Consider the following 24,684-nt stretch of genomic DNA (forward strand, 5'->3'; position numbering starts at 1 on the left):
GGAGAGAGAGAGAGAGATTGGTGTGGACCTAGGACAGAGCCTTGAAGGATAACATCCTTGCAAGGATGGAGATCTATTGAAGGAGACTGAGGAGTGGTCAAAAAGGCAGGAGAAGAACCAGGAGAAGAGGAGAAAGTATCCAGAAGAAGGTGACTGATATTGTCCAACCCTACAGAAAAATCAATAGGGCTAGGGACTGAAAAAAATCCATTAGATTTGATGACTGAGTGCCTTGTTAATTTTGAAGAGATTTGTTTCAATTGAATGATGAGATTAGAAGCCTGCTTGCAAAAGGTTTAGAAGTGAGTGGAGAAGAAGAGGCAGCTAGGTGTTAATGGCTTATCCAGGTTGGTTTGGCTAAGAAGAGAAGGAGAGGTATGGGAAAATTGAAAGTGTAGTAGGATCAAATGAGGGTTGGTTTTTTTTCTGTTTGGTTTTTAAAGAATAGAAAAGACATTGGCATATCTTTTATAGGTGGTGTGGAAGGAACCAGTAGATAAGGGGAGACTGATTGGGGACAAAGCAGGAATGATAGAGATGGGGCAATCTAGTAGAAAAGATGGAGTGGAATTGGATCAAGGGTACATATACTTGTCTTTGCAAGGAGTAAGGTCACCTCTTCACATGAAAACAGGTGGAGTAGGTAATTAGGTAAAATGTCTGATTGATGTGAAATGAGGAGGGAAGCGTAGAGAGTTTTCAGTGAAAGCATGGTATGAGATCCTTGACTGAGAGAGTAGGGATAGGATGTGCCTTGGGATAATTGAGGAAGTATGAAAAGGTTTGGAATAGTCACTATGGTGAGTGGTATAGCAAACTGCTTAGGGAGGAAAAGAATATTTGCCTTTCTTCAGTGAGAGCCCTATTGATATTATGTAACAAAAACATACAGTGGCTCTAGTCATGAGCAGGATGGAGAATACTGTACAATACAAATTCACAGTTAAGATATTTGAGAATCGAAACTAAAGAGGGAAGTTTTCCTAGAAGATCATTGAAAGAAATTTGGGGGGTGGAGTCAAGATGGCAGAGTAGAAGCAGGACCTCCTCACTTCTCTGGCTTCCACCTTCCCCAATCCATGTAAAAAGGGGACTCTAAACAAACTTTGGAGCTGCAGAACCCACAAAATGACACAGAGAAGCTAACCTCCCACTGAGGACAGCCTGGCAGGCCAGCAGGAAGCTTCCAGCGCAGTGCTCTAGGAGCAGAGCCCAGCCCCACAGCAAGGCTTTAGCCCCAAGGTGGGCCTGACCAGCCACCTGCCTGAGGGACTCCAGATCAGCAGCAGCTGTGGCCATTTCCAGATTTATCAACACATAGATGCAAAGGACAAAGTGAGAGGTCAGTGCAGTCTGGAATTTGGGACCCAGTAAGTGGGAGTGCATAGCTTTTACCCCTGGGGCAAGAAGCCTCTGAGATGCTGGCACAGCCAGGCAGCCCCACCTGGCAGCTTCAGCTCCTGGCCTGCAGAGTGTAGGGGGACCAAGCACCAGTCTGAGGGGTAATCACTCTTTCTTTAACAACCTTCTTGGATCTGGATTGCAGTCCAGGGTGGAGGTCCTGGGGTGTGTATCCAGCTTGCCAGAGCTTGTGGAGACCTCAGAGAGGGCACCCATCTAATACCTCTGGCAGCTGAGAACACCCCAGCATTTGGGATGAAAGCTCCCCTGTCTGGTGGCAGAGTCCTACTGTGGAGAAAAGCCCAGGGGTCAAGTGCCTGAGGGCCAACATGACCAGGCAAAGGAAACAAAGCAGACAGAAGATCCCAACATTAGATTCCTATTTTGGGGACAAAAAGGAGCAAAGCATGGAATAAGAGGAAGATAGTGAAGTCAGAACTCCTGCACCAAAAGCTTCAAAGGAAAATACAAACTGGTTACAGGCCATAGAGGACCTTAAGCAGATAAGAGAAGTGGAGGAAAAATTGGGAAGAGAAATGAGGACGATGCAAGAAAATTACTAAATGAGAGTCAACAGCCTGACTGAGGAAAATCACAGCTTAAAAATAGACTAACTCAAATGGCAAAAGAGGCTCAAAAAGGCAATGAGGAGAAGAAAGCCTTAAAAAGCCGAATTTGCCAGATGGAAAAAGAATCTCAAAAGCTCAATGAGGAGAATCATTCCTTCAGAATTAGACTGGAGCAAATGGAAGCTAGTGACTTTATGAGAAATCAAGATACTATTAAACAGATCCAAACAAATGAAAGAATAGAAGGCAATGTGAACTATCTCATTGGAAAAACCACTGACCTGGAAAATAGATCCAGGAGAGATAATTTAAAAATTATTGGACTATCTGAAAGCCATGATCAAAGTAAGAACCTAGAAATCATCCTCCAGGAAGTTCTCAAAGAACACTGCCCTGATGTTTTAGAACCAGAGGGCAAAATAGAGGTTGAAAGAATCCACCCATCACCTCCTGAAAAAGATCCCAAAAAGAAAACTCTTAGGAATATTATAGCCAGGTTCTGGAATTCCCAGATTAAGGAGAGAATATTACAAGCAGCCAGGAAGAAACAATTTGAATATTGTGGAAACATAATCAGGATAACCCAGGATCTGGTAGCTTCTACACTGAGGGATCAAAGGGCTTGGAATATGATATTCCAGAGGTCAAAGGAGCTGGGATTAAAACCAATAGTCACCTACCCAGCAAAACTGAGTATCATGTTGCAGGGGAAAATATGGTCATTCAGTGGAATACAGGATTTTCAAGCATTCTTGCTGAAAAAACCAGAGTTCAATAGAAAATTTGACATTCAGATACAAGAAATAAGAGAAGCATGAGAAGGTAAACAGGGAAAAAAAATCATAAGGAACATATCAAAATTGAACTATTAACATTCCTACATGGAAAAACAATAATTGTAACTTATGGAACTTTTCTCAGTAGTTGAAGGGAATAGAAATACATACATACATACATACATATATATATATATATATATATGAGGGTGTATGGGCATATGAATACATATGTGAATGTGTGTAAATATGTTTACAGGTATACATAGAGGGCACAAGACCAATTTAACAGGAAGGGTGAAATTAAGAGGTGAGAGAGGAATATAATAAGAAGAGATGGGGAGAGACAGAATGGGATAAACTATCTCATGTAGAAGAGGCAAGGGAAAATGGTTACAATGGAGGGGAAGAATAGGAAGGCAAAGGGGAATGGGTCAACCTTATTCCCATTGAATTTGGCTTGAGGAGGGAATGAAATACACACTAAATAGGGTATCTCACCCTCCAGGAGAGTCAAAGGGGAAGGGGATGAGAAGGGGAATGATGAAAGGGAGGGCAGGCGGAGGTGGGGAGGGAAGTTGGAAGCACCCACTTCTGAAAAGGGACGGGATCAAAGTAGTGGGATAGGAGGGAGGGAAATATAGTCAGTCTTTTAAAATATATCTACTGTGTTATTGTTTTGCATTAGCCACACATGTACAACCTATACTGAACTGCTTATCTTCCCAGTAAGGGTGGGTGACAATGGAGGAAGGGAATGAATCTGGAATTCAAAGTTTAAAATAAAATATTCAAATATATGTATATATACACTATTATTAATACTATTTTACATGTAATTGGGAAATAAGATGTACAGGCACTGGGGCATAGAGATCCACTTGAAAATTCAAAAAGAGAAAATATGGGAGAGAGCAGATTGGAGGAGGGGATATCCTGTGGGACTGCTATTTTGGGGCAGTGGAGAGGGGAAAAACGGGGAGAAAATTTGTAACTCAAAATCTGGCAGAAATGAATGATGTAAATCAGAAGTTAATAAAGCATTTGAAAAATTAAAAAAAGAAGAAAGAAATTTGAAAAAAAAGGCAAGATTAGTTTTGATTAGATAGATAGCATTACCAATGAGAAGAGTCCTAGATTTAGAGTTAGTCATCATTTTACAGAGGAGAAAACTAGAAATTTTAAGTGTCTTTCCTAATGTCACATAGGTGATAATAAGAAGTTAACATTTATATAGCACCTACTACATTCCAGGCACTATGCTAAGTGCTTTACAATTATTATCCCACTTAATTCTCCCAACAACCCTGGAATGTAGGTGCTATTACTATCCCCATTTTACAGATGAGAAAGCTGAAGCAAACAGAGGTTAAGTGATTTGCCACAGTCACACAGCTAGCATCTGAGGTCAGATTTGAATTCAACTCTTTCTGACTCCAAGCCCTGTGCTCTACCAACTGTGCCCTCTGTCTACCAAGGGGTGATAAATGGTAAAGCCAGGATTAGACCTCAGCTCTTTTTACTCCAAAGTCAACACTCCTACCACTACATGACCAATATAGCTGCAGCTTCACATTTAGTTCTGAAGCTTTCTGAATAGGAAAAGGTATATGTGAAGGCCAAGACCCAAAAGTTATTCACAAAGTCTGTCATTATGTCTTAACGGTTTAAGTCAGAGGATGCAAAGAACTGAAGGAAAATGGAGTTACTCTAAAATAAGGGTTTTCCAAAAAGCCTAATATTGTGTAATTGAGGTAGTTTAGGGGAGCAGTGTGTGATGGGAGAAAATTATTTAGACTTTCAAAATTACTGGGTTTGGAAATACCATACTCCTGAAATTGTGCTAAGTCTATTTCTTTAAGTCTTTTTTATAAGCAGACATTAGTGCAAAATCATATGTACTCTGAGTGAGGATTGGTGAAACAGATGGGGATTTGGAGGCACTTTATGAATGTAATGGATGCTTAATAACCAGAAAGACTATGGATGTTTTCAGACCGTTGGTGCTCTAAGATGGAATTCCAGACAAGAATGTGAAAAGCAAAATTTTCTGATTTCTACTGCTGAAATAACTACAGTGACAGAAATCATAAATAGAAAGATTGGATGAAATCCTAGAATTGTCGGTCTTTGGTTTTGACTTATGTGAATTAATAAGACATTAGTAGCAGAGAGTTTTAAAAAAGCTCCTGGGATTTGAATGATTTCTTCAAATACTTGGAATTCAGTGTGTCACTGATCCCCTTAGTACTATCTGTCAGTTAGCTCAAAGTCAGTCTACACAGATTTTCCTATCATCTGTCAACATGCTAGACCTTTGCGTTGTTTATATTTTCGAATGATAGAAACATGGGATGAATCCAAAGCTCAACATAATTGTTCTAACCATCAATTAACCCGAAGAGTCAAAAGGTAAAATAACAAATTCTAAAATAGAGAAAGGACACATTTTTACCCCTGAAAAATGAAAGCTTTGATTTGGTACCCTAATGCTCTAGGGATTTCTGCTAAAACCAGAAGGTTTAGGTCCAGATTTATCATTTGATTCCCAAGACAAAACAGATTCTAAAGCAAGATGAAAGCTTAATTATTGGCTGAAAAAATAATTTTCTCACACAGTAGTACCAGTTTACTTAAATGTATGACTTCAACCACAAAATCAACTATTTCCCTCTCTTTGGAAATTGCGAAACTGTCATTCTTTGATTATTGTTATATCTTTCCTCCGACATCAGCCTTAATTACTGCATATGTGTATATACATATATGTGTATATCTATACACAGATACATATATACATATATTTATGTGTATGTGTGTAAGATGATAATAGAAAAAATAGGGAAAGGAATATTTATTAAGCACATAATACATGCCAGCCACTGTGCTAACTAAGCACTTTGCAAATATTACAAGCTTACAAATATTATCTCATTTGATCCTCACATCAACCCTGAGAGGTAAGTGCTATATAATTACCCCCACCAAGCCAGGTAGGTTAAGTGACTTGCTGAGGATCACACAGCTAAGTGTCTGAGGCCAGATTTGAGCTCTAATATTCTTAACTCCAGGCCCAGCACTTTATCAGCTGTGCCACTGGCTGTTTTAAGAGTTTTGTGACATTGGAGACAACTGGGGTACTAAAAACCCAGAAAAGAAATAGTGTACTTACTCTTCTTTTGTGTGGGAACAGCTTCCTTTTGATGTTTTGGAATAACAGTTAACATGATTCTTCTATATCGAAGGAGTTAGGTATGCAAAACTCAGGAGTGCAACCAAACCAGATTAAAATGCAATTGGGAAATGTTTAACAAAATTCATATAAATCTAATACAGAATAAGGTTAATTTAAGGTCAATATGCCCCTTAGGGATCTGTTTCTGAGTTTAACCCAACTGCTCTACATAGTCAATCCTAGGTTATTTTGTATAGCTAGCTGTCCTTTTTGATATATAATATTCTTACCAATATTACTATAGTATGATTATCATCTCAGATTTCCTTGTGCTGATGGGTATAAATTGTTCAGTCAACCACCTTAAATGCTAGTTCATAAATAAAGCAGGAAAAACTCAATCAGGGGGGGAAATTACATATTAATTAATTTGCCTGCATTCTTATAGGCAAGAGATTCTCAATTGGCCAAATTTTTCAGCAAAGCTTCAAATTCTTTGTCAGGTTCAAGAGGAACTTTGAGCATAAGGCTTCCTTTTTAATGTCCACAGAATTCAGATGGGGCCTCATCACTTTATTTTTAAGTCACAATAAAATATGCAAGTAACTGCATGGTTCCACTCATATATACTCAATTTCCAGATGTCAGGCTGGGATTCCAAAGTGGGTCACAGCAATTCTAGAGAAGTATCTGACTAGATGTGCCATATCATGGAATGAACACCCTGGCAAATCACATTTCAGGCGTCAGAGCTCAGCTTCCTTCACAGAGCCCACTAATGTTCCAACTGAGTTTAGGGATTTAGTCCTCCTTTTAATCACCCCTAATGTTGGTCATAGAGTAAGGAATTTGAACTAAGATCCAAAACCTGCCTTTAAGTAGATTCATACTCTTAGGACCAGGACAGGCTTAAGATGGCTTTCTTGGTCTTGGAAGGATCTGCATCAGAGGAGCAACCCAAAAGGCCCATAATGATTCCAGATCTAGACATGGAATCAATCTTTAGAAGTATTTGGGGCTGTAGTATATGGTAAGAGGAGGGTAGGGTGAAATTTGCTAGCATGTGCACCAAGGAGTATTTGTGTCAATGGCAGACTTCTGCTCTGAAGCTTTTGTTTTTGTTGTTCAGTCATTTTTCAGTCCTGAAAAGTGACTCCATTTGAGGTTTTCTTGGCAAAGACACTGGAATGCTTCACCACTTCCTACTGCAGCTCATTTTGCAGATGAGGAAACAGAGGCAAAAAAGGTTAAGTGACTTACCCAGGGTCAAACAGCTAGTAGGTGTCTGAGACCAGATTTGAATTTAGAAGGATGAGTCTTTTTGACTCCAGGTCTGGTGTCTATCCATTTAGCCAACTAGCTTTCCTTTATTCCTCTACAAATGTCATTCTAAAAAAACAAGGTATGGCTCTATATACAGAGGACTGAGGTATCCAGGATCATATTTCTAATTTTCTCCTAGTGCAGTATCTTAGGATCACAGGCTCACAGGAACCTAGATTTAGGGCTGAGAGGGACTTTAGAGGTCATCTAGTCTAACCCCTTAATTTTATGGATAAGGAAACAAGCATAGAGAAATTAAATGATTAATCCCTGGTCACTCAGCTAGCAAGCAATAATAGTCTAAGCCCAAGTACTACTGGCTCAAATGTGTAAAGAAACAGTAGGGGCAGCTAGACAGCACAGTGGATAGTGCACCAGACCTGGAGTCAGGAAGACTCCTCTTCTTGAGTTCAAATCCAGCCTCAGACACGTAAAAGCTGTGTGACCCTGGGCAAGTCACTTAACCCTGTTTGTCTCAGTTTCCTAATCTGTAAAATGAACTGGAGAGGAAAATTACAAATCACTCCAGTATCTTTGCCAAGAAAACCCCAAAAGGGGTCACAAAGAATCAGACACAAGTGAAATGAATAGATAATAACATAGAAATGAGTCAAACAATAATGCATTTAGAGAAGGAAGACCATAAAGGTACCCAAAGCTCTGTCCTGGGGCTATGCTGTTTCACTTTCTCATTACCTCCCATGGGTTCCATTTCCAACCTATGCAGATGACTCTCAGATCTGTGTTTTCCAGCCCTAACCTCTCTCCTGATTTCTGGTTTCTCATTCAACTGGTTTCAGAGAAACCAACTCTGGTTTCTCTTCAACAGACTATTCCAGACTTCTCAAATTGGATTCCCACAGACATCTTAAACTACATGTCCTAAACTGCATTCATTATCTCCCCCCTCCCCAAATGCTCCCCTCTTTTCAACTCCCATATTACTGTCAAGGGTACCGCCATCCTTGAAGCCACCCAGGCTAGAAACTTAGGTATCAACCTGACCTCCTCACTGTCTTACATGCCCCACCCCCAGCCTTCCCCCACCATGTTCCTCTGGCTCCTAGTACAGCCACTGCCACCAGGCAGGCTCTTACCACCTCTTGTATGTACAATTGAATATTCCCAGCGCTTAGCACATGTGCCTGGCACATAGCAGGTGCTTAATAAATACTCGTTGGCTTGGCTGACTTGACTTAGATAATGCAAGGTCTAGCAATCGGGTCATTGGAGGAAGGGATGAAAGATTTAGACATGATTTTTATACAGAGGTAAAGAATTTTGTGTGTTTGGGGAAGGAGAATGATGTAGGAAGTCAAGAACAAGAATTGATGTCCATTATGCATAAGACTGTTCTATGGAAGATAGATCCATAGTCTACATAGGTCCATGATGAAGAATTAGCAACAATGAAAAGAAGCTACAGGAAGATAGATTAAGGCTCAATATAAATAATAACTTACTAACAATTAGGGATTTCTAAAAATAGCATGCCATTCATTGTGAGTTCTCTGGCATTAGAAGTGTTTAGTCATAAACTGAATGGCTACCAGTCAGAAAGGTTGTAGAGTTCATTGACATCCTTTCCACAATTCTTTGACCTTTCCTCTTTCCCTATAATAGCAGACTGTGGTCCAAGAGCTCCAAGCCCCAGGTGTCCTTCCCTAAATTAAAGTGATAAAGCAAACACGGAGGAAAAAATGTGGTGGGGACATATTCTATAACATCCAAGAATCCAAATTTGATGCAAAACTCAGGGGCAGATTAACTTTGTAAATCCTGTTGGTTAAGTTCTCCCTAAGGAACATACCATATTAATTTGCCTCCTGGTTGCTGTCTCCCAAATCCCTGTTATTAAGTCTCATTGCCTTCCTGCCAATATCATGTCCATACTACCTCTTTTGAAATCTTCATTCCTGTTTTAGTCAGCTCATCTCCCCTTAAGCCTCCTTCAACCTCGACCACCCATTGCCTAAAATACTCTGCTGTGTCCTTTGGAATGCCTGCTTTATTGTCAACAAAATCCTACATTTGTGAACTTTTACCAACATTCATTCTGTATTTGTACTTTAATGGAAACCTGACTCTTCTCTGAAGACATCACATCCCTTGAAGCCCTCTGTAGACCAATCCTCTTCTTCTTAGCTCGTAGGACCAAGGGGAGTGTTGCACACACTTCTTGTTCTTTATGCTGGCTCTCAGGCAATTCCTCTGCTGCCATCCTCTGTGACCTTTCATTCAAGCTCTACAGCATCTTATTATACCGTACATCTCCTGCTTTTTTGTATTATTGACCAATTTCTAAACATTCTCCTAGTTTTTTTCAGTGATTTATTACCTGCCTCATCCTCCTTCTTTTCCCTTCCAGCCCCTTCCATGATTTGGGGGGACCTTAATATTTATGCAGACAATAGTTCTGAAAATACAGCCACACAACACCAAACTTCTTCCATTTTATCATCTGCAATTAAGATAATTTTGCCTCTTTGCCAAATCTCACTCCTTTCATTTCTTTTTGATATCTTCTTGCTATAAGTTGTATCTCTATAAATATAGATTATAATATTATATATAATATATCATAAATAGAAATATTTATGATACTAAATACCTTTTCCACCCAGTTCCAACCATACACTCCCAAATGACCACTCTTTAGGCCTTTACAAGTTCCCCAAATTGCTATGTCTCAAAAGGTCTTGAAGTTTGAAATTTCACTCTCTGCCCAACTTCCTCTTTCACTAAACCTACGTTTCACTCTGTAGTTCCTTGACCCATTCCTATTCTCTTAGTCCATCCTTCCCAATAGGCTTTGTTTCTATACCACCCTTGATGCCATGGTCTTACCATTTTAGTGGTTCATTAGCTGCTACCTTAGAATCCCTTGCTCCCCTGGTCTTTCACTATTGCTGGTGAATCCTCATTGCAGGTCAGCTAGGAATAGTCTTGATGATATCTTTCTTCAGGCTGCCAGGAGAACGAGCATATGATTCCAGTTGGGCTCAGCCTCTGACATAAAGGCACCTCCTCTCCAGTATGACTATTGTGTCTATGTTAAGAATGTGATCCTTCTCTCCCTATCTATTTCCTAGGGGTGAGTAACCCCATTCCCAGAAGGACAGGGTATCTTCTAGAATTTTATGTTTCTTACAGAAATACCCTGGAAGAGAAATACCTGGGTAAATATCATTTACCATTCAGTTAAATAAGGTAATTCAAGCAAGTGGAAAAAGAAAAGTGTGTTGTGGGAAATGACTCTCAGGCAAAATGAACTAACTTCCTTTAAACTCTTTTAATTAATTTTCTCTTATTTTTCATTTTATATTTTAAGTTTAGGTAACTGACAGGAATTTGTACTGTTTACATCAACCCAAATGGAAACAGGAAGATGAATACCTGGCAATATTTTTTTAAATATCAACAGATGGAATACATATATTCATTTCAATTATAAGACACGAATGAGGGATGGTAGTTTTTTTCTCTAAGTTACAACATTAATTCATTTTGAAAAGTCATTGACTGTCAGATATATTAATTTTTGGTAATCAGTATTTTTATATGCAAGGAGCCACTAAGTTTGCCAACAAAATTTCCTCTTCCCACTCCACTGTTCTAACAGAATGTCACAGAGAAAATGACAAAAACCAAAGTGTTCTTAAATAACCCGGCAACAAACTAGATACTATTTTCCATATTTATTCAAGTAATTTAATAAATTACTAATCACTGCTGAATTTCAATTCACACTTTTAAATTATCTTCTATTATCATTAAGAATAAGGTGCTATCAGTAATTTTCACTATCAACAGTTAAGATTTGGGACAAGACCTATGTCTAATGCTTCTTAATATAATACTAGCTGACATTTATGTAACACTTTGGGGTTTGCAAAGCGCTTGATGTACATTGTTCATTTAGGACTTAGAACAACCCTGTTATATAATTAAAGCCAGTTTTCATAGCTCCATTTTGTAAATGAGGAAAATGAGGCATTCTATGCTCTATCCTGCATTCTATCCATTATGCTATGCTGCCTCATTCTCCTACAGAGACTAACAGATGCCTTATACAAGATGGCTGATTAACAGATATTTCCTTTGATTGATTGAAACTCAGAACAACTTGAGAAGCTGGTTCTTCTTCCCCCACCTCTTCCTCTAGCATCGGAAAACTTTCCTATTCATGAAAAATAATTTTATTCATTGAACAGATACACATGTGAGCACTTACTGTGTACAAGATGCTATTTTGGCTTTGTGAGAGCTACAAAGACATATAGGACATTGTCCCCACCCTCCAGAACCTGTTGAGGAAATGGAACAGAATTCCAAGCCCTCCTCTTTTTTACCTGTATGGCTCCTTTTTTGGAGGTGGTAGGAAGTGTATTTTTTTTTAAATAAATGACCAAATTTTTCAAAGTCAAGTAGGAATACTTGGGGCTTTGATCTAATGATCTTTACAGAATTCTTGAGCTGGATGAAACTTAGGTACATACCTCTGCCTCTAGGCCAGATCATACCTAAACGTTCCTGAACAAGTGAATAACTATTCTCTTAAAGAAGACCTCCAGGAAATGAGATCAGCTTCCCTCATTAACCCATTCTAGTGTCTTAGTAGTTTTACCAGTTTTTCCTCTAGTAGCAATTCAAGTTCAGTAGATGTTCTTGAGTGAAGAAATCATTAATTATAATATGAGGCAATTTTTCAAGTGGTAGTTTCTTTTCATTTGAAAACCGATGTCATTTTCATTAAGCAATTTTTTTTTCATTGTATCCTGTGATCCCTGGGACATAGTAGACATAAATGCTTGTTGATTGTCTCCCATTCCAGTGCACAGCTAACCATATCCTAACTTTTTGTCTTTTTCCCCTATATTGCCTTACCTGGTTTTGTCTTGAAGTAAAAAGACTATTGTAGCCAATTAGGGATAAAACTAAAGAATTATAATTGTATCTGGTTAAGTCCACGGTAACTAGACTTTAAAAATGTTCATCATTTTGTTTTTCTGTGTTCTCAAACGCAGGGTAAAGAAGGAAACAAAATACCCATCTAAGCTTGATCTCAACTCTGAATTTGATTTCACATCTGAGACCTGTGTTTTTTGGTGACCCAGGGTTCCTAACATTGGCTTCCTAGTCTGTTCAATGTTAAGAGTCTCAAGAAGCCATGCACACAGTCAGGCAATGCTTTTGTACTTGTTTTCAGTGATGACACTTCTGTCATCTCATATCAGCAAAACCTTCATAGCCTGAAGTTTTAAGCTGTCATCACTTGTACCTGTGTCCAGCAATGCTGTCACTGTGCAGTAGTAACATTTATGTACCTGGGTAGTAGTAAAACTTCTTAGACTACAGAAGGTATCACTGTTATAATCTATGGGTGGGGTATTCTGTTCCTTTGGCAACAAACATAATAAAAATTTTAACAACCGTAAGATTCATTCTTGGCAATGTTCTTTGGGATGATTTAATATACTGTAATCAAGGGAAACTATTCTGCTCTTTAATTAAACCTTGCTATGGTATATAGACCAGGGAAATACTTGTGGAAAACATTTGGCCCAATTTATAGTATCTTTGTAACTGAAAGGTGGCTTTTATCCTCTCGAGCACTCTTTGCATGTTTGGTTTTGCCAGGTTTTGGCTGTAATTTTGCCAGGATGTCCAGTTGCTTAAGCTGTGTATATTTTGTATAAAGTGATCACAACAGGGAAAGATGACATGCTTTGGATTCCAGAACAGCTATGCAAGCTTGCAATTGAAAGCACGTTTCCAGTTTGTCAGGGCTTCATGATAGACCTGGTGACACACTAGCCTTTTCACAGAGCTCCTCCGTGTGCGCGTGAGTGCAGGAAGTGTGGCTTCATATCTGCTGGGGCAGAAATCTGAGCCACTTCTCTGTAGGCAGCTGTGTTTCAAAGCCTGGATGAGTTGTTTTTAAATTTTTCATAGGCTGCCTGGGTGAGTTTCGTTTTGATTTTTTAAAAACCATACATTTACAGGCTCCTTTCTTGCCCTTCTTTCTCTTCAGTTAATGTGCTATCCTCTGAGTGTTCCAAAGGACACATTCTATTATTTAAAATAGTGTTCTGAGGCTATTCTAATAGGACATTAACTAACTGGAGTCTTTGTTTTCTTTTTTGCAGATTTTGTGGAGGTATATTACTTTGTCATTATGAGATGTCGTCTCTCGGTGCTTCCTTTGTGCAAATCAAATTTGATGACTTGCAGTTTTTTGAAAACTGCGGCGGAGGGAGTTTTGGGAGTGTTTATCGAGCCAGATGGATATCACAAGACAAGGAAGTAGCCGTAAAGAAGCTGCTCAAGATAGAGAAAGAGGTAAGACTTTTGCTTACCTTTGTCCTCTTTTCATGATCAGAGCTGGCTTTTGATGGCGTTTCTTTAAGCTTCTCCTATTAGAGGGGACATGAAGTAGTGTGTGGGGCTAATCCATGGAACTTTCCTGTTCTCATCCTGGGAGCCCCATAAATAGAAATTATTGCAGTGAGGGTGCTTTGAGGTTGCATTCTGCTAGGGGTCATCTCAACTGAGAGGATTTCTTTCCATGTTATAAAAGACTTCGTGTTCCCTGGCCCTTACAGGGAGCAAGGTGAGATTCAAATCCTTCTTGGAAGCGAGGTTTTCACTTCCCTGGCTAGTTGGGGTGTTCACTAGAGAGCAGTACATGAAATTCATATTCCCCTTTACTCTTTTATCTCTTTGGATACTATGAGACCTTTATACAGATTGCAGCAGCCTTAGAACGTTGGCCACATTTTATCAATTTTGAAAATTGTATTTTGTCCTAAGACTTAAATACCCAGCTTTAGGCACATACCCTCTACTAGCACCTCCCTGTCATCACTTTATTCTGCTACCAACCAACAGAGAAATCCTACCCTTGAATTAGGCCAAAGACAAGGATCTCTCCTGGAAGGAAATTGAAATGTATCTAAGCAGTTTGAGGCTTCATCTTACCCACATTAGTAATTTAATGCAGCATCTTTTAATGTTCAGATTTATTATGTTGGAGACAATATTCAGATCTGGCCTTTTGTGTACAAAGCTACAGTTATAAACTTGGCCTTTATGTGCAGCTTTCCATGTACAAACCAAATTTCTACCAACTTCTAACAAAATCCTTTTTTTCTCTCAGAGCCCCATGGTTCTTCCCCATGATAGGGGATCTCAGAACTATGCCAGTCTCATGTTTATGTTGGCCAAAGCATGGTCATCCCAGTTCCCAAAAAGCTTCTGTCTCTCCATGAAAAGACACTAAAACTCCGAGCTGTAGCCAGCCTCAGGACTTGAACCATCAGTAAAACATGCTAGCCTTCATAAGCCTCAGTGTTCATTCTATGTTCCCATAAATCCATGTGTAATCCCCAAGATGCTCATACTGTGAAGAAACACATCTTCATTCTACCCATATATCTAATCACTTTTCCTCACAGAGGCGCACTGATTCAGTTACTTTCTCTCTTTCTAACCACTATTTTACTTCATTCATTCAATTACCGTACCACAGTCCCCCGCAAAGATACCCAAGGGCTTCCTCTCGCTACCAGGCCAAAGCATGATCACCAAGGTTGACATCTTGATGCTTTTTTATTGGCCAGGGAGTAATTAACAATTATGGGAAACTGCAACTCTTTTGCCTTTTACATACAGCTATTTGCCTTTCAAGTTGGGGCTTCCCTGGGGCATAAGATCTTTCTGTGCTAAATCTCTTCACCTAGAAGATATTAAGGATTGCTTTTAATAGCTTGATTTTGGTGATTTCTACTCACATCACTTATTAGAAACTGGTGTAATTTCCTCATTTTGATTAAGTTTGTTCCTGATATCTTCATAAATTGAATGTTTCTAGAAACAATCTTTCCATCTCCCTGACTGATATAAATTTTTTTCCCTTAATTACTTCCAGTAGCCATAACAATTGATTAGGGAAGACAGCCTAAAGAGTAGCACTATAAGAGTTTCTTCCCAGCTGTGCCATATGATTACCAACTGTGTTTCCACTGGGTGAAGCCAGATCAGAAGGGCTAGGTCATTAGGATAACCCTCCCTGAGGGTATCTGTAGGATTTCTAAAGTACTTAAGGCATGGGAGTTCTTAAAACGGTGTGTACCTAAAACAGGAGAGCAGTGTGAAGCAAAATTATAGGGCTTGGCTCTTTCTTTCCTTCTAGATCAAAAAAAAAATTATTTGAATGCTAGCCAAGTAATAAAACAGTGTCTTACTCTATGTTGCACCTAGGGCCTTTCATCTGATCGACTCAAAGAGCTTTATAGGGATTAGTGACTGGACCTGTCATTTCATTGATATATGGACGTCTTGAATGAAGAAACTCATTCTATCAATGCAGGCTTGAAACTTCTTTGCAACTTATAGGCTTAGAGCAAGGATTATGAACGTGGGAACCCCAAGATCTTTGGATAGATTTTATGGACTACATGAATTTGGATGGAGAAAAGTTGCATTTCTATTTTCACCAATCTTTAGGTGGCCCAGTGGATAGAACACTGGGCCCAGAATCAGGAAGACTCCTCTTCCTGAGTTCAAATCTGGCCTCTGACACTAGCTGTGTGACAAGTCACTTAACCTTATTTGCCTCAGTTTCCTCATCTGTTAAATGAGCTGGAGAAGGAAATGGCAAACTACTCCAGGATCTCTGCCAAGAAATCCCCAAATGGGGTCACAGAGAGTTGAACACGACTGAAAAAAAATGACAACCACAACATCTCTAAATGAAATTTAGCATTTCCTTCAATTATTTCAAAATATTAGTCAGAGGAAGGGTTCATAGGTTTCACTATCTTACCAAAAGTATCCATGACATACAAAAAAGGTTAAAAGACCCTGACTTAGAGGATTGCCTAAGAGATTAAATGACTTGCCTTGGGTCACACTGCCAGTGTTATGTTGGAAGTTGAATACATGTCTTCATAGCTAACTATCCACTTAGTCATATGATCTCTTAAAGTTCTTTATAGACAGTTTATGTCCATTTTTATAGATTGGAAAATTTATCTCAGATTCTGTTTCATATTGGAGATCAAGCTAGTGATGACAAAAGGAATATAAACAAGCGTCAGAATTCCTTTCCCTTGACGTTACTTTCCTACTCAATAAACTGCTACTAAAATATCACTTCCAGCATCAAATATAAAATCCTGGTTGACAAATCTTTTCTCCTTCAAAATGTCTCTCTGCTCCAGACTTTCCATTCTTCTTACGTATTTTGTCCCTCCAGCTGCCCCTTCCTCCCTCACCAGGCATGATGCCACAGTGACCCTGGCCTCCTTGACGTTGCTCAAACAAGTTAGTCCATTTCCCCAAATTTTCACTGGGGGTCCCTTATGAATGGAATTCTCCTATTCCTTACAGGACACTATTCCAATCTCTCTTTGTTGATTATCACCAATTTATCTTGTATATATATATATTGTTTATACATAGTTGGTTGCCTGTTGTCTCCCATGTTAGATTATGAGATTCTTGAAAACAGAGACTGACTTTTGCCTTTATTTGTACCCTAGCACTTAGCATAGTAGGCTTTTAAGAAATATTGATTGACTGGCTTACCATTAATACAAGAACTGCTATTTTAAAATAAAATAAACCAAATGCAGGCAATTTTCATCAAATATTTATTCAGAGGGGCATGTAAGTATCTGTCATGCATCTTCATTAGGGAGGCAACATGGTATAGCAGATATTGACTTGGAATCATGAAGACCTGGGTGTGAATCCCACCAATTAAGATCCTCACTGTGTGATCTCAGACAAGTCAAATATCCTCTCAGTCCCTCCATTTCTTCATCTATAAAATGAGGAGGCCTGAGTTGGAGGCCTCTAAGGGTCCTCCTAGCTCCAATCTGTTATCCTATTACACTAATTTCATACAACTGTGGGAAGAGCTATATGAGGTATGAAACATTTTTTGGTATAATAACATTAAATACCACATCCAAACTCATATATTAACAAAAGTGCATTATTATTGAGAGTGTGGCATGTGTGTTTAGAGGTAGAGAAGCACATGGATAAGTAGAAATCACAGAGCAATGCTGTATATTATTTTGACTTAAATGTCCAACTTGGCTATTTCAGGAGTTAATTCCAGTGATACCTCAAATACTTGAAAGCACCCATTTGAACAAGAAAAATTTAATTTCCTCTTTGGTATACAATTCAGAATTTTTGGTTATTGAAAGAGTAACTTCTTTTTGTGTACCATGGACCCTTTTGAAGTCTAAAGACCTCTTCTTAGAATAAAGTTTTTAAATTCACAAAAGAAAAACAAGTATTAGAAAGGAAACCAATTATATTGAAATATAGTTATTATATATATTTATATGTGTATTCTTATATGTATATATTTGAAAATACAGGTTCATAGACTCAAGGTTAAGGACTCACACCCTAAAATTACCTTTACCTATTTTCTATTGACATATATTTCTATTTATAAGGGCTTTTAGGTGATACAGTGGATAGAGCATCTGGACCTGAAGTTAGGAAGACTCATCTTTCTGAGTGCAAATTTAACCTCAGACACATACTTGCTATGTGACCCTGGGCAAGTCACTTAACCCTGTTTGCCTCAGTTTCCTCATCTGTAAAATAAGCTGGGGAGGAAAATGGCAAACCACTCCAGTATCTCTGCCAAGAAAGCCCCCAGCGCAGTCATGAAGAGTTAGACATGACTGAAAATAACTGAACACTAAATATATTTATATATTATGTTCCTTGTTGGAATATAAACTCCTTTAGTGTGGGGAATATTATACTTTTTTCTTTGTATCCCTAAAACTGACCAGAGTACCTGGCACAGACTATTTATTTAATAAATGCTTATTGATTGGTTGTAAATTATATTGAAGGAGTCAACATTTACTGAATTAATGGGAGTTGAATGACATTTAAGATAGTCAGATACGGCAACATTAATTATTGGAAAGGAAAATATATTTACTTTATAAATTATCAATAGAGTGTACAGCACATGTTCATGTTAGCTGTTAGAATATTGTTAGGGTATCTAGGTGCTACAGTGGTGTTCCAGGTTTGACTCCTATGCTTACCAGTTGTGTGGCTAAGTAGGCCTAGTAACCCTCTCAGCCACATCTGTAAAATGGGTATAATCATTGCACCTTCCTCACAGGGCTGTTGTGAGGACTGAAGGAGGTAACATGTAAAATGCCTGACAGAACCTTGAAGTGCCACATCAGTGCTAACTGTTGTTATTGTCACTGTTACTATTATATTAGTGATATATATATATATGTATTCTGATAATAGTTGTGGGTGTGTAAAGGGAAAGATGGGTTCATAGTCTTGTATATATGGTTTGGCTGCATTAAAACTAATAGCTCACCTTTGTACCTTTTTTATAGTTTATAAAGTGCTTCCCCCCAGCCTTGTGAAGTAGACAGAGCAAGCATTATTAGGATGCAACTGAGGCTGAGGGAGATGGGGGGATGGGAGTCTAGTGGTAGCTCTGTTAGAGACAAATCCAGTTTTTGAAAGGAAAGGTTCTGGTGCTAAATCTTTCTATTGGACACAGAGTCTTTCTGCTGCACCAGAAAGCATGGAGGACTAAATCAGAAACCTGTTTTCACCTGGCAGAAATGTTTACTGCACCTGGTTATTTTTTTACCCAATGTGACTTTCCTTTGTGAGGAGACATAAATGTTCCCAGGTAGAAAGTGCATAAATAAACAGCCACCAGTTTTGGAAGCTGTGGAGCATTATCTCCCACAAAACATACTCATGTAATTAGGAATATAGTGGAAATATAGTGTATCTCACTCTCCATAAATTTTTAACTTAGAATCACATCCAGAGAAAATGTATTTCTTCTTTAGAAGCAGCCTTTTGTACTTATTGCAAAAAAAAAAATGGTAGTTACAGATAAATATTAGGTTTGGAAACATTTAATTAAAAATCTTACTTCAGTCCCCCATTGTTATGATAAATTACTTTTCATATCTATTCATATAAATTGTGTTTTTTAACTCTTTATATACTAATGAATGTACTGGAGAACAGATAATAAAATATAGTCACTTATAACAGAGGGGTGGAGGGCTACTAGAACAGAAGAGTGTATACATTGCTAGATATGGTTACTGTATTATGTTTTCGATTGGTTGTTTTGGTTGTTTTTGCCAGAGAGGCTTTCATGGGGGTGGGGAGTGGGAAAATGGGAAATGCCAATGATGTAAAGACAAAAGAACTCAAATAAAACATAGCAAAAATAAATAAAATCCCTTTCACGTGTCACATCTCATCACTTTTCCTGTTTCAGCATGTGCCTCTCAAGAGCTTAATGTTGGTTTCAACAGGGCTGTTCTGGAGCCAAAGCTCTGTTGTGCATCAGCCATGGTTCTTCTAACTTGTTTATGTTATTTGCAGATTTGCTTACAATATCCCTTTATTTTGTAAGACATGTTTAAGGCAGAAAATAACAATATGGTCCCAGGGATAGCTACATATCAGAAGTGTGTATGTTTGTGAGTGCATGCATGTATGTATATATGTATGTATGTGTATATGTATATTTACATGTGTAAGTATGTATATGTATTTAGATATAGACAGATCTAGCTATTTCTGGTATCTCTTTGCTAAATTCCAGATGAGAGAATGATCTCTTTGGAAAAAAATGTAAGCAGTGGGGGAGGGGTGTGGATAGGGTGGAATTGAAAAACCCAGAATGCCAACCAATTAAACAGTGCTATTACTGAAAACATTCAAAGGGGAAAGAACTGTGCTCTCACAAGTATAAACGGTTCATCAGCTTTACAACACGAATTTTTAAAAGTTCATTTCCCAATTTAATTCTCCTCTGGTACTACCATGTTTTATTTGATGACATTTTGCCTAATACATGTCTATGCAGGCTTTTGCTTTGGGATCCTGAAAGCCTGTGTGTTTCCTTGAATTCTGTTAGTGTTGAAATAGTGTCAGGAAAAGAGATTTATAAACTAGTAGGGAAAAAAACAAGATGTGATTTTTTTAAAGAATGACTAGAAAGAAATGGAATTCTTATGTACTAAAATATAAAGGCTTGTCTTCATTTTACCTAACTTTTGCAACTTAACTTCCTTCCAATTTACTTCAACCCTGAATTTCTACCAAAGGCTAACAAGGGGAAGTAATGTTGGAAGGCAGAGAAATTAGTTTCACAATTTTGTGTATCATTGGATTGTAATATGAATGTTTGTAGATGAGGAGAGAGGATTATTATGTAAAATCTGTGTCTCAGCAAAAGGACCTAACTACTTTTCTCAGCAGAAGGGAAAAAAAATAACAGTAAAACAAAAGACAAAAATGGAAAATGAAATGGATACTGAACTTGGGCAGCACTAAAAATAGAAGTGGTCTTTTTTATACACAGTTTATAGATATTGAGTGCTTGCTGCTGGCTCTGAATGACCTCCCTTCTGGGAGGTTTTCCATTGGAGGGCAAGTTTAATGTTGTTATCATTTTATTAGATCATTAGAAGAGCTTTCCTCTGCACCCTTCCCCACCCTGCTTCATAGATTTATCGGCCAAAGATTGATTTTGCAAGATCTCTTTTCTTAAAACCAGAGTTATAGGAATACATCTTAACTCCACATTCCCCTCTGGTCTTTTCTCAAGAATGTAGTAGACAAGGAAAGGAAAACTGGGTCTTTTACCCTTGTAACTCCTTCAAAAGTCTAGTCCTGTACTTGTACACATTATGTGCTTGATAAATATTGTTGATAAATTGGCTACAAGATCCTCCTTAGAAACCACTTTCTTTTTCAAGATTCATAGAGTGAGTAGAGAGAGATCATAAATTTAGGGCTGTCAGGATGGTCAGAGGCCATCTAGTCAAATTTCCTTGTCTATAACTGATAATAAAATGATTATTCCTCCTCCATAACTGAGCCCCAGGGAGATTCTGTCCCTTGTTCTGGGAATCCTCTCCCTTCTCATCTCCAGCTCCTGGCTTTCCTGGCTCCTTCAAGCCCAAGCTGAAGTCCAACTTTTTTCCTGATCCCTTCTAATACTAGTACCTTCTCTTTGTTGATTATCTCCATTTTTTCCTGTATCTATGATACATATCTATATCTATATATGTGTGTGTGTATGTATTATGTATACATATCCTTGTTTGTACATAGTTACTTGCATGTTGTCTTCCTTAGAAAACAGAGACTGTTTTTTGCCTTTATTTGTGTCTCCAGTGTTTAGCACAGCGCCTGACATGTAATAGGTGCTTAAGAAATTTATATTGACTGACTGAAGAGCCCAAGATCATATAGGGAGTTAACATCACTCATCGGATTGTAGTCCAAGTCCTCTGACTCCCAAGACAATGTTCTTTCCACAAGGCTATAGCTTCCACTCACAGAGGAATTGCACTACCATTAACCTATTTCTATCTAGCCTTTTTGTTTCAGAAACTATCATATTTTAAAGACAGTAACAGATACTTTTGGCAGAATCAACGGTACTTTGCCCCTCCCCACCTCCCCTTCTTATATTTTAAATCTGTCAGGATATAACCTGGCATATTCACTTAGGGAGTAATGACATAAAATAAGGGATTTGAATTAAACGAATTTTGAGTCCTCTTCCAGTTCTGAACCTGTAATCTTATGTCTGATAGGATTTATTTTGCTTTCATCTCATTGAATCTTATCCACACTATATCACTCTCCCTCAATGCTCAGGTAGCTAATCTGATTGAAATAATAGCTGCCAATGAATGACAATGACTTAATATTTTATTCCTACCCAACATTTTGAGCTAGGTTTTCTATGTATAATTCAATGGAATGAAGGTAAAAATTCTATACCAACTGGCAGGACAGGTTAGGAGATATGTTTTGAAAAAGATTGACTCAGGTCATAAAATCACTCCATGTAAGTGGGTCCCACCTTTGCATCTATCTATCTATATATAGCACAGTAAACTCAAGCTTAAGAATTGCAAGCATATATGAAACTTCAGGATAAAAATAATAATAACTATATTTATATGACACTTTAAACATAGTCCTCTAGGGTAGGTAGCATAAATATCAACATATCAATATTTGTCAAAATCTAAGTATCAATAATAAATATCAATGAGTACCGATTCTGTGTTGGATACATAATTTCATTACCATATCCAGAATACTCCCTTGATTTTAATATGGTTAATAACTGATTATTGGAAGTAGCACATCTTTGTCTAGGAATAGAGATGGAGGAAGAGGACAAATGTGATTTCACTGATATAGGGAACTCCTTGGTGAGGAAATTCCCTCTTCTGGAGCAGGTGGACACCTAATCTGAAACCTCTCAATTTGGAGAGTTGCCTATGGGTCACTGAGAAGTTAGGTGCCTTACATAAGGCCACACTGACAGTAGTATATACCAGAGAGAGGTCTTGAACCCAGGTTGTTCTGTTTCCTAAAGTTTCCACTAGTCTGCCTCTCATATTTTGTTTACTTAGGTAGTCATCAATTTAGAGTTGGAAGAGACTTTAGAGATCACCTGTTCTAACCCTTTGATTTTATAGATGAGGAGGCTGAAGCCCTGAGGGGTGGACTGACCTGCACAAAGGTCACACAGGTTGTAAGTAACAGCATATGAATGTGAACTCAGGTCTTCTACAATGTTCTTACACCATGCTGCACTTAAGTTGTTGTTCAGTTGTTTTCAGTTGTGTCTGACACTTCGTGACCCTGTTTGGGGTTTTCCTGGAAAAAAAATACTAGGGTGGTTTGCCATTTACTTCTCTAGCTCATTTTGCAGATGAAGAAACTGAGGCAAATAGGGTTAAATGACTTACCCAGGGTCATACATCTAGTGAGTTTCTAAAGCCAGATTTGAAATCAGGAAGATGACTCCTGGTTTGATGCTATATCTAGGCACTGTTAGCTGCCTGTTGCATTTAAGACATATACCTAATTTCTTCGGAAGGAATTGTAAAAATTACTTTGTAAAAGGGGAGCATTTATTTCACTGTGCCTTACTGAAAATTTGTAGGCTCAAAATGAACTATCCTGATACTTAGGAGAAGTGTAGTGTTTGGTTTTTAGTAATTAGGACCATCCGTCAATCATCCCAAAGTATATGTTGAAAACTTTGCATAGGACTGCACAAAGAATTCATAGACATTTCTGTCATCTAGACCTTTACAATCTAAGACACAACTTGAGTTAAGTAGTTACAAAAGAGATACAAACCATCAAACACATACTGAACAAGGTCATAGAACTGGAAGGTCCCTTAAAAACCATTTAGTCCACCCCACCCCTCATTGTGCATATGAAGAAACAGACACAGGGTGGCCTAAGGTCATGTAGCTAACCTGTGGCAGAGGTAGAAGGATCTAAGACCCCAAGTCTAGAACTCTTTGATGTATTTCCTGAATTAAATAATTAAATATCATGCATTTACAACATGTACTGCTGATATCAATGTCCATATTCTTAGGGTAATTGGTAAGGGGGAGTAATTAGAGAGATATATTTAGATGGCACAGGGTCATGGGAAGTGTTATAAATAAAAAGACATGAATTGTGTGCTTTACAGTATCTGCCTAGATAGTAGCTGTCTCTCAGATTCTAAGGAGACAGCCATTGCACCAGTCAACAAGCGTTTATTAAGTCAGGTCAACAAACATTTGTTAAGCATCTACTATCTGCCAGGTGCTGTACTGAGTACAGTATAAACACTAGAGAGTTCGTTTAAAAGCACATGTTATATGCTTAGCCTCTTTGGATATCACATTTGATTTTTTAAACAGTTGGTGTGACCAGAAAAAATATTTTATTCAAAACCCATATTGCAAGATGAAGCCCTTCTTATTCTGTTGCTCTGCTAAGGCAAACTGAAATGTAAGGAAACAAAAAGAGAGACTTAAGGGACTGGTGGGCAGGGTAGGGTGCAGAGGAGAAAAATTAAGCTGAGTATGAGTATTGCCATTGCTTTAATTGTCCCTGAAAAATTTTATTGGTCTCACAATTGGAGTTAGCAGGAAGCCTAGGAGATACATTCTAACAGACTCAGATTTATGACACTGTGTTGCAGTATGTTCCAGTCAAAAAAATATATATACATATGTGTGTGTATATAGATATATATACTGTAACGTTCATCTTATGCAAGTCTAGGAGAAAATTAAGTTGCATCATACAACTGAAATAGTTTCTAAGGAACTCGAAACCTGAATTCAAAGCCCAATATGGAAGGAGAAATGAACCCTTCCCCCCCACCTTACCCACTTTTTAAAATTTCATAAGAGATACGGTTCAACTTCTATTTTAAAAAATAAAATGAATTTCTTTGGTTTAATAAAAAGCCTTGTAGTCCTAAGGTCCTTTCAGACATTCTTTGTATTTCTTATCAAACTTCTCTCTCTCTCTCTCTCTCTCTCTCTCTCTCTCTCTCTCTCTCTCT

At 38.2% G+C, this 24,684-nt stretch overlaps 1 protein-coding gene across 3 annotated transcripts in view; it reads left to right on the forward strand.

Annotated features, from left to right (window-relative positions):
• The window catches only part of MAP3K20 (mitogen-activated protein kinase kinase kinase 20), a 218,622-nt gene that overhangs the window by 15,307 nt on the left and 178,631 nt on the right, over window positions 1-24,684 (forward strand). For 2 of the 3 annotated variants that reach the window (XM_069068421.1, XM_069068424.1), the window contains exon 2: window positions 13,394-13,586. In XM_069068421.1, coding sequence (XP_068924522.1) covers window positions 13,428-13,586 — 159 coding nt within the window. In that variant the 5' untranslated portion in view covers window positions 13,394-13,427. Of the gene's footprint in view, window positions 1-13,022; window positions 13,209-13,393; window positions 13,587-24,684 lie in introns of those variants that run through there. The other variant, XM_069068423.1, reaches the window with a different exon arrangement.

Source organism: Petaurus breviceps, unplaced genomic scaffold (assembly GCF_028583685.1).
Source record: "Petaurus breviceps papuanus isolate PSGF00001 unplaced genomic scaffold, PetGlider_PUasm1.0 90763, whole genome shotgun sequence".
NCBI lineage: Eukaryota > Metazoa > Chordata > Mammalia > Diprotodontia > Petauridae > Petaurus > Petaurus breviceps.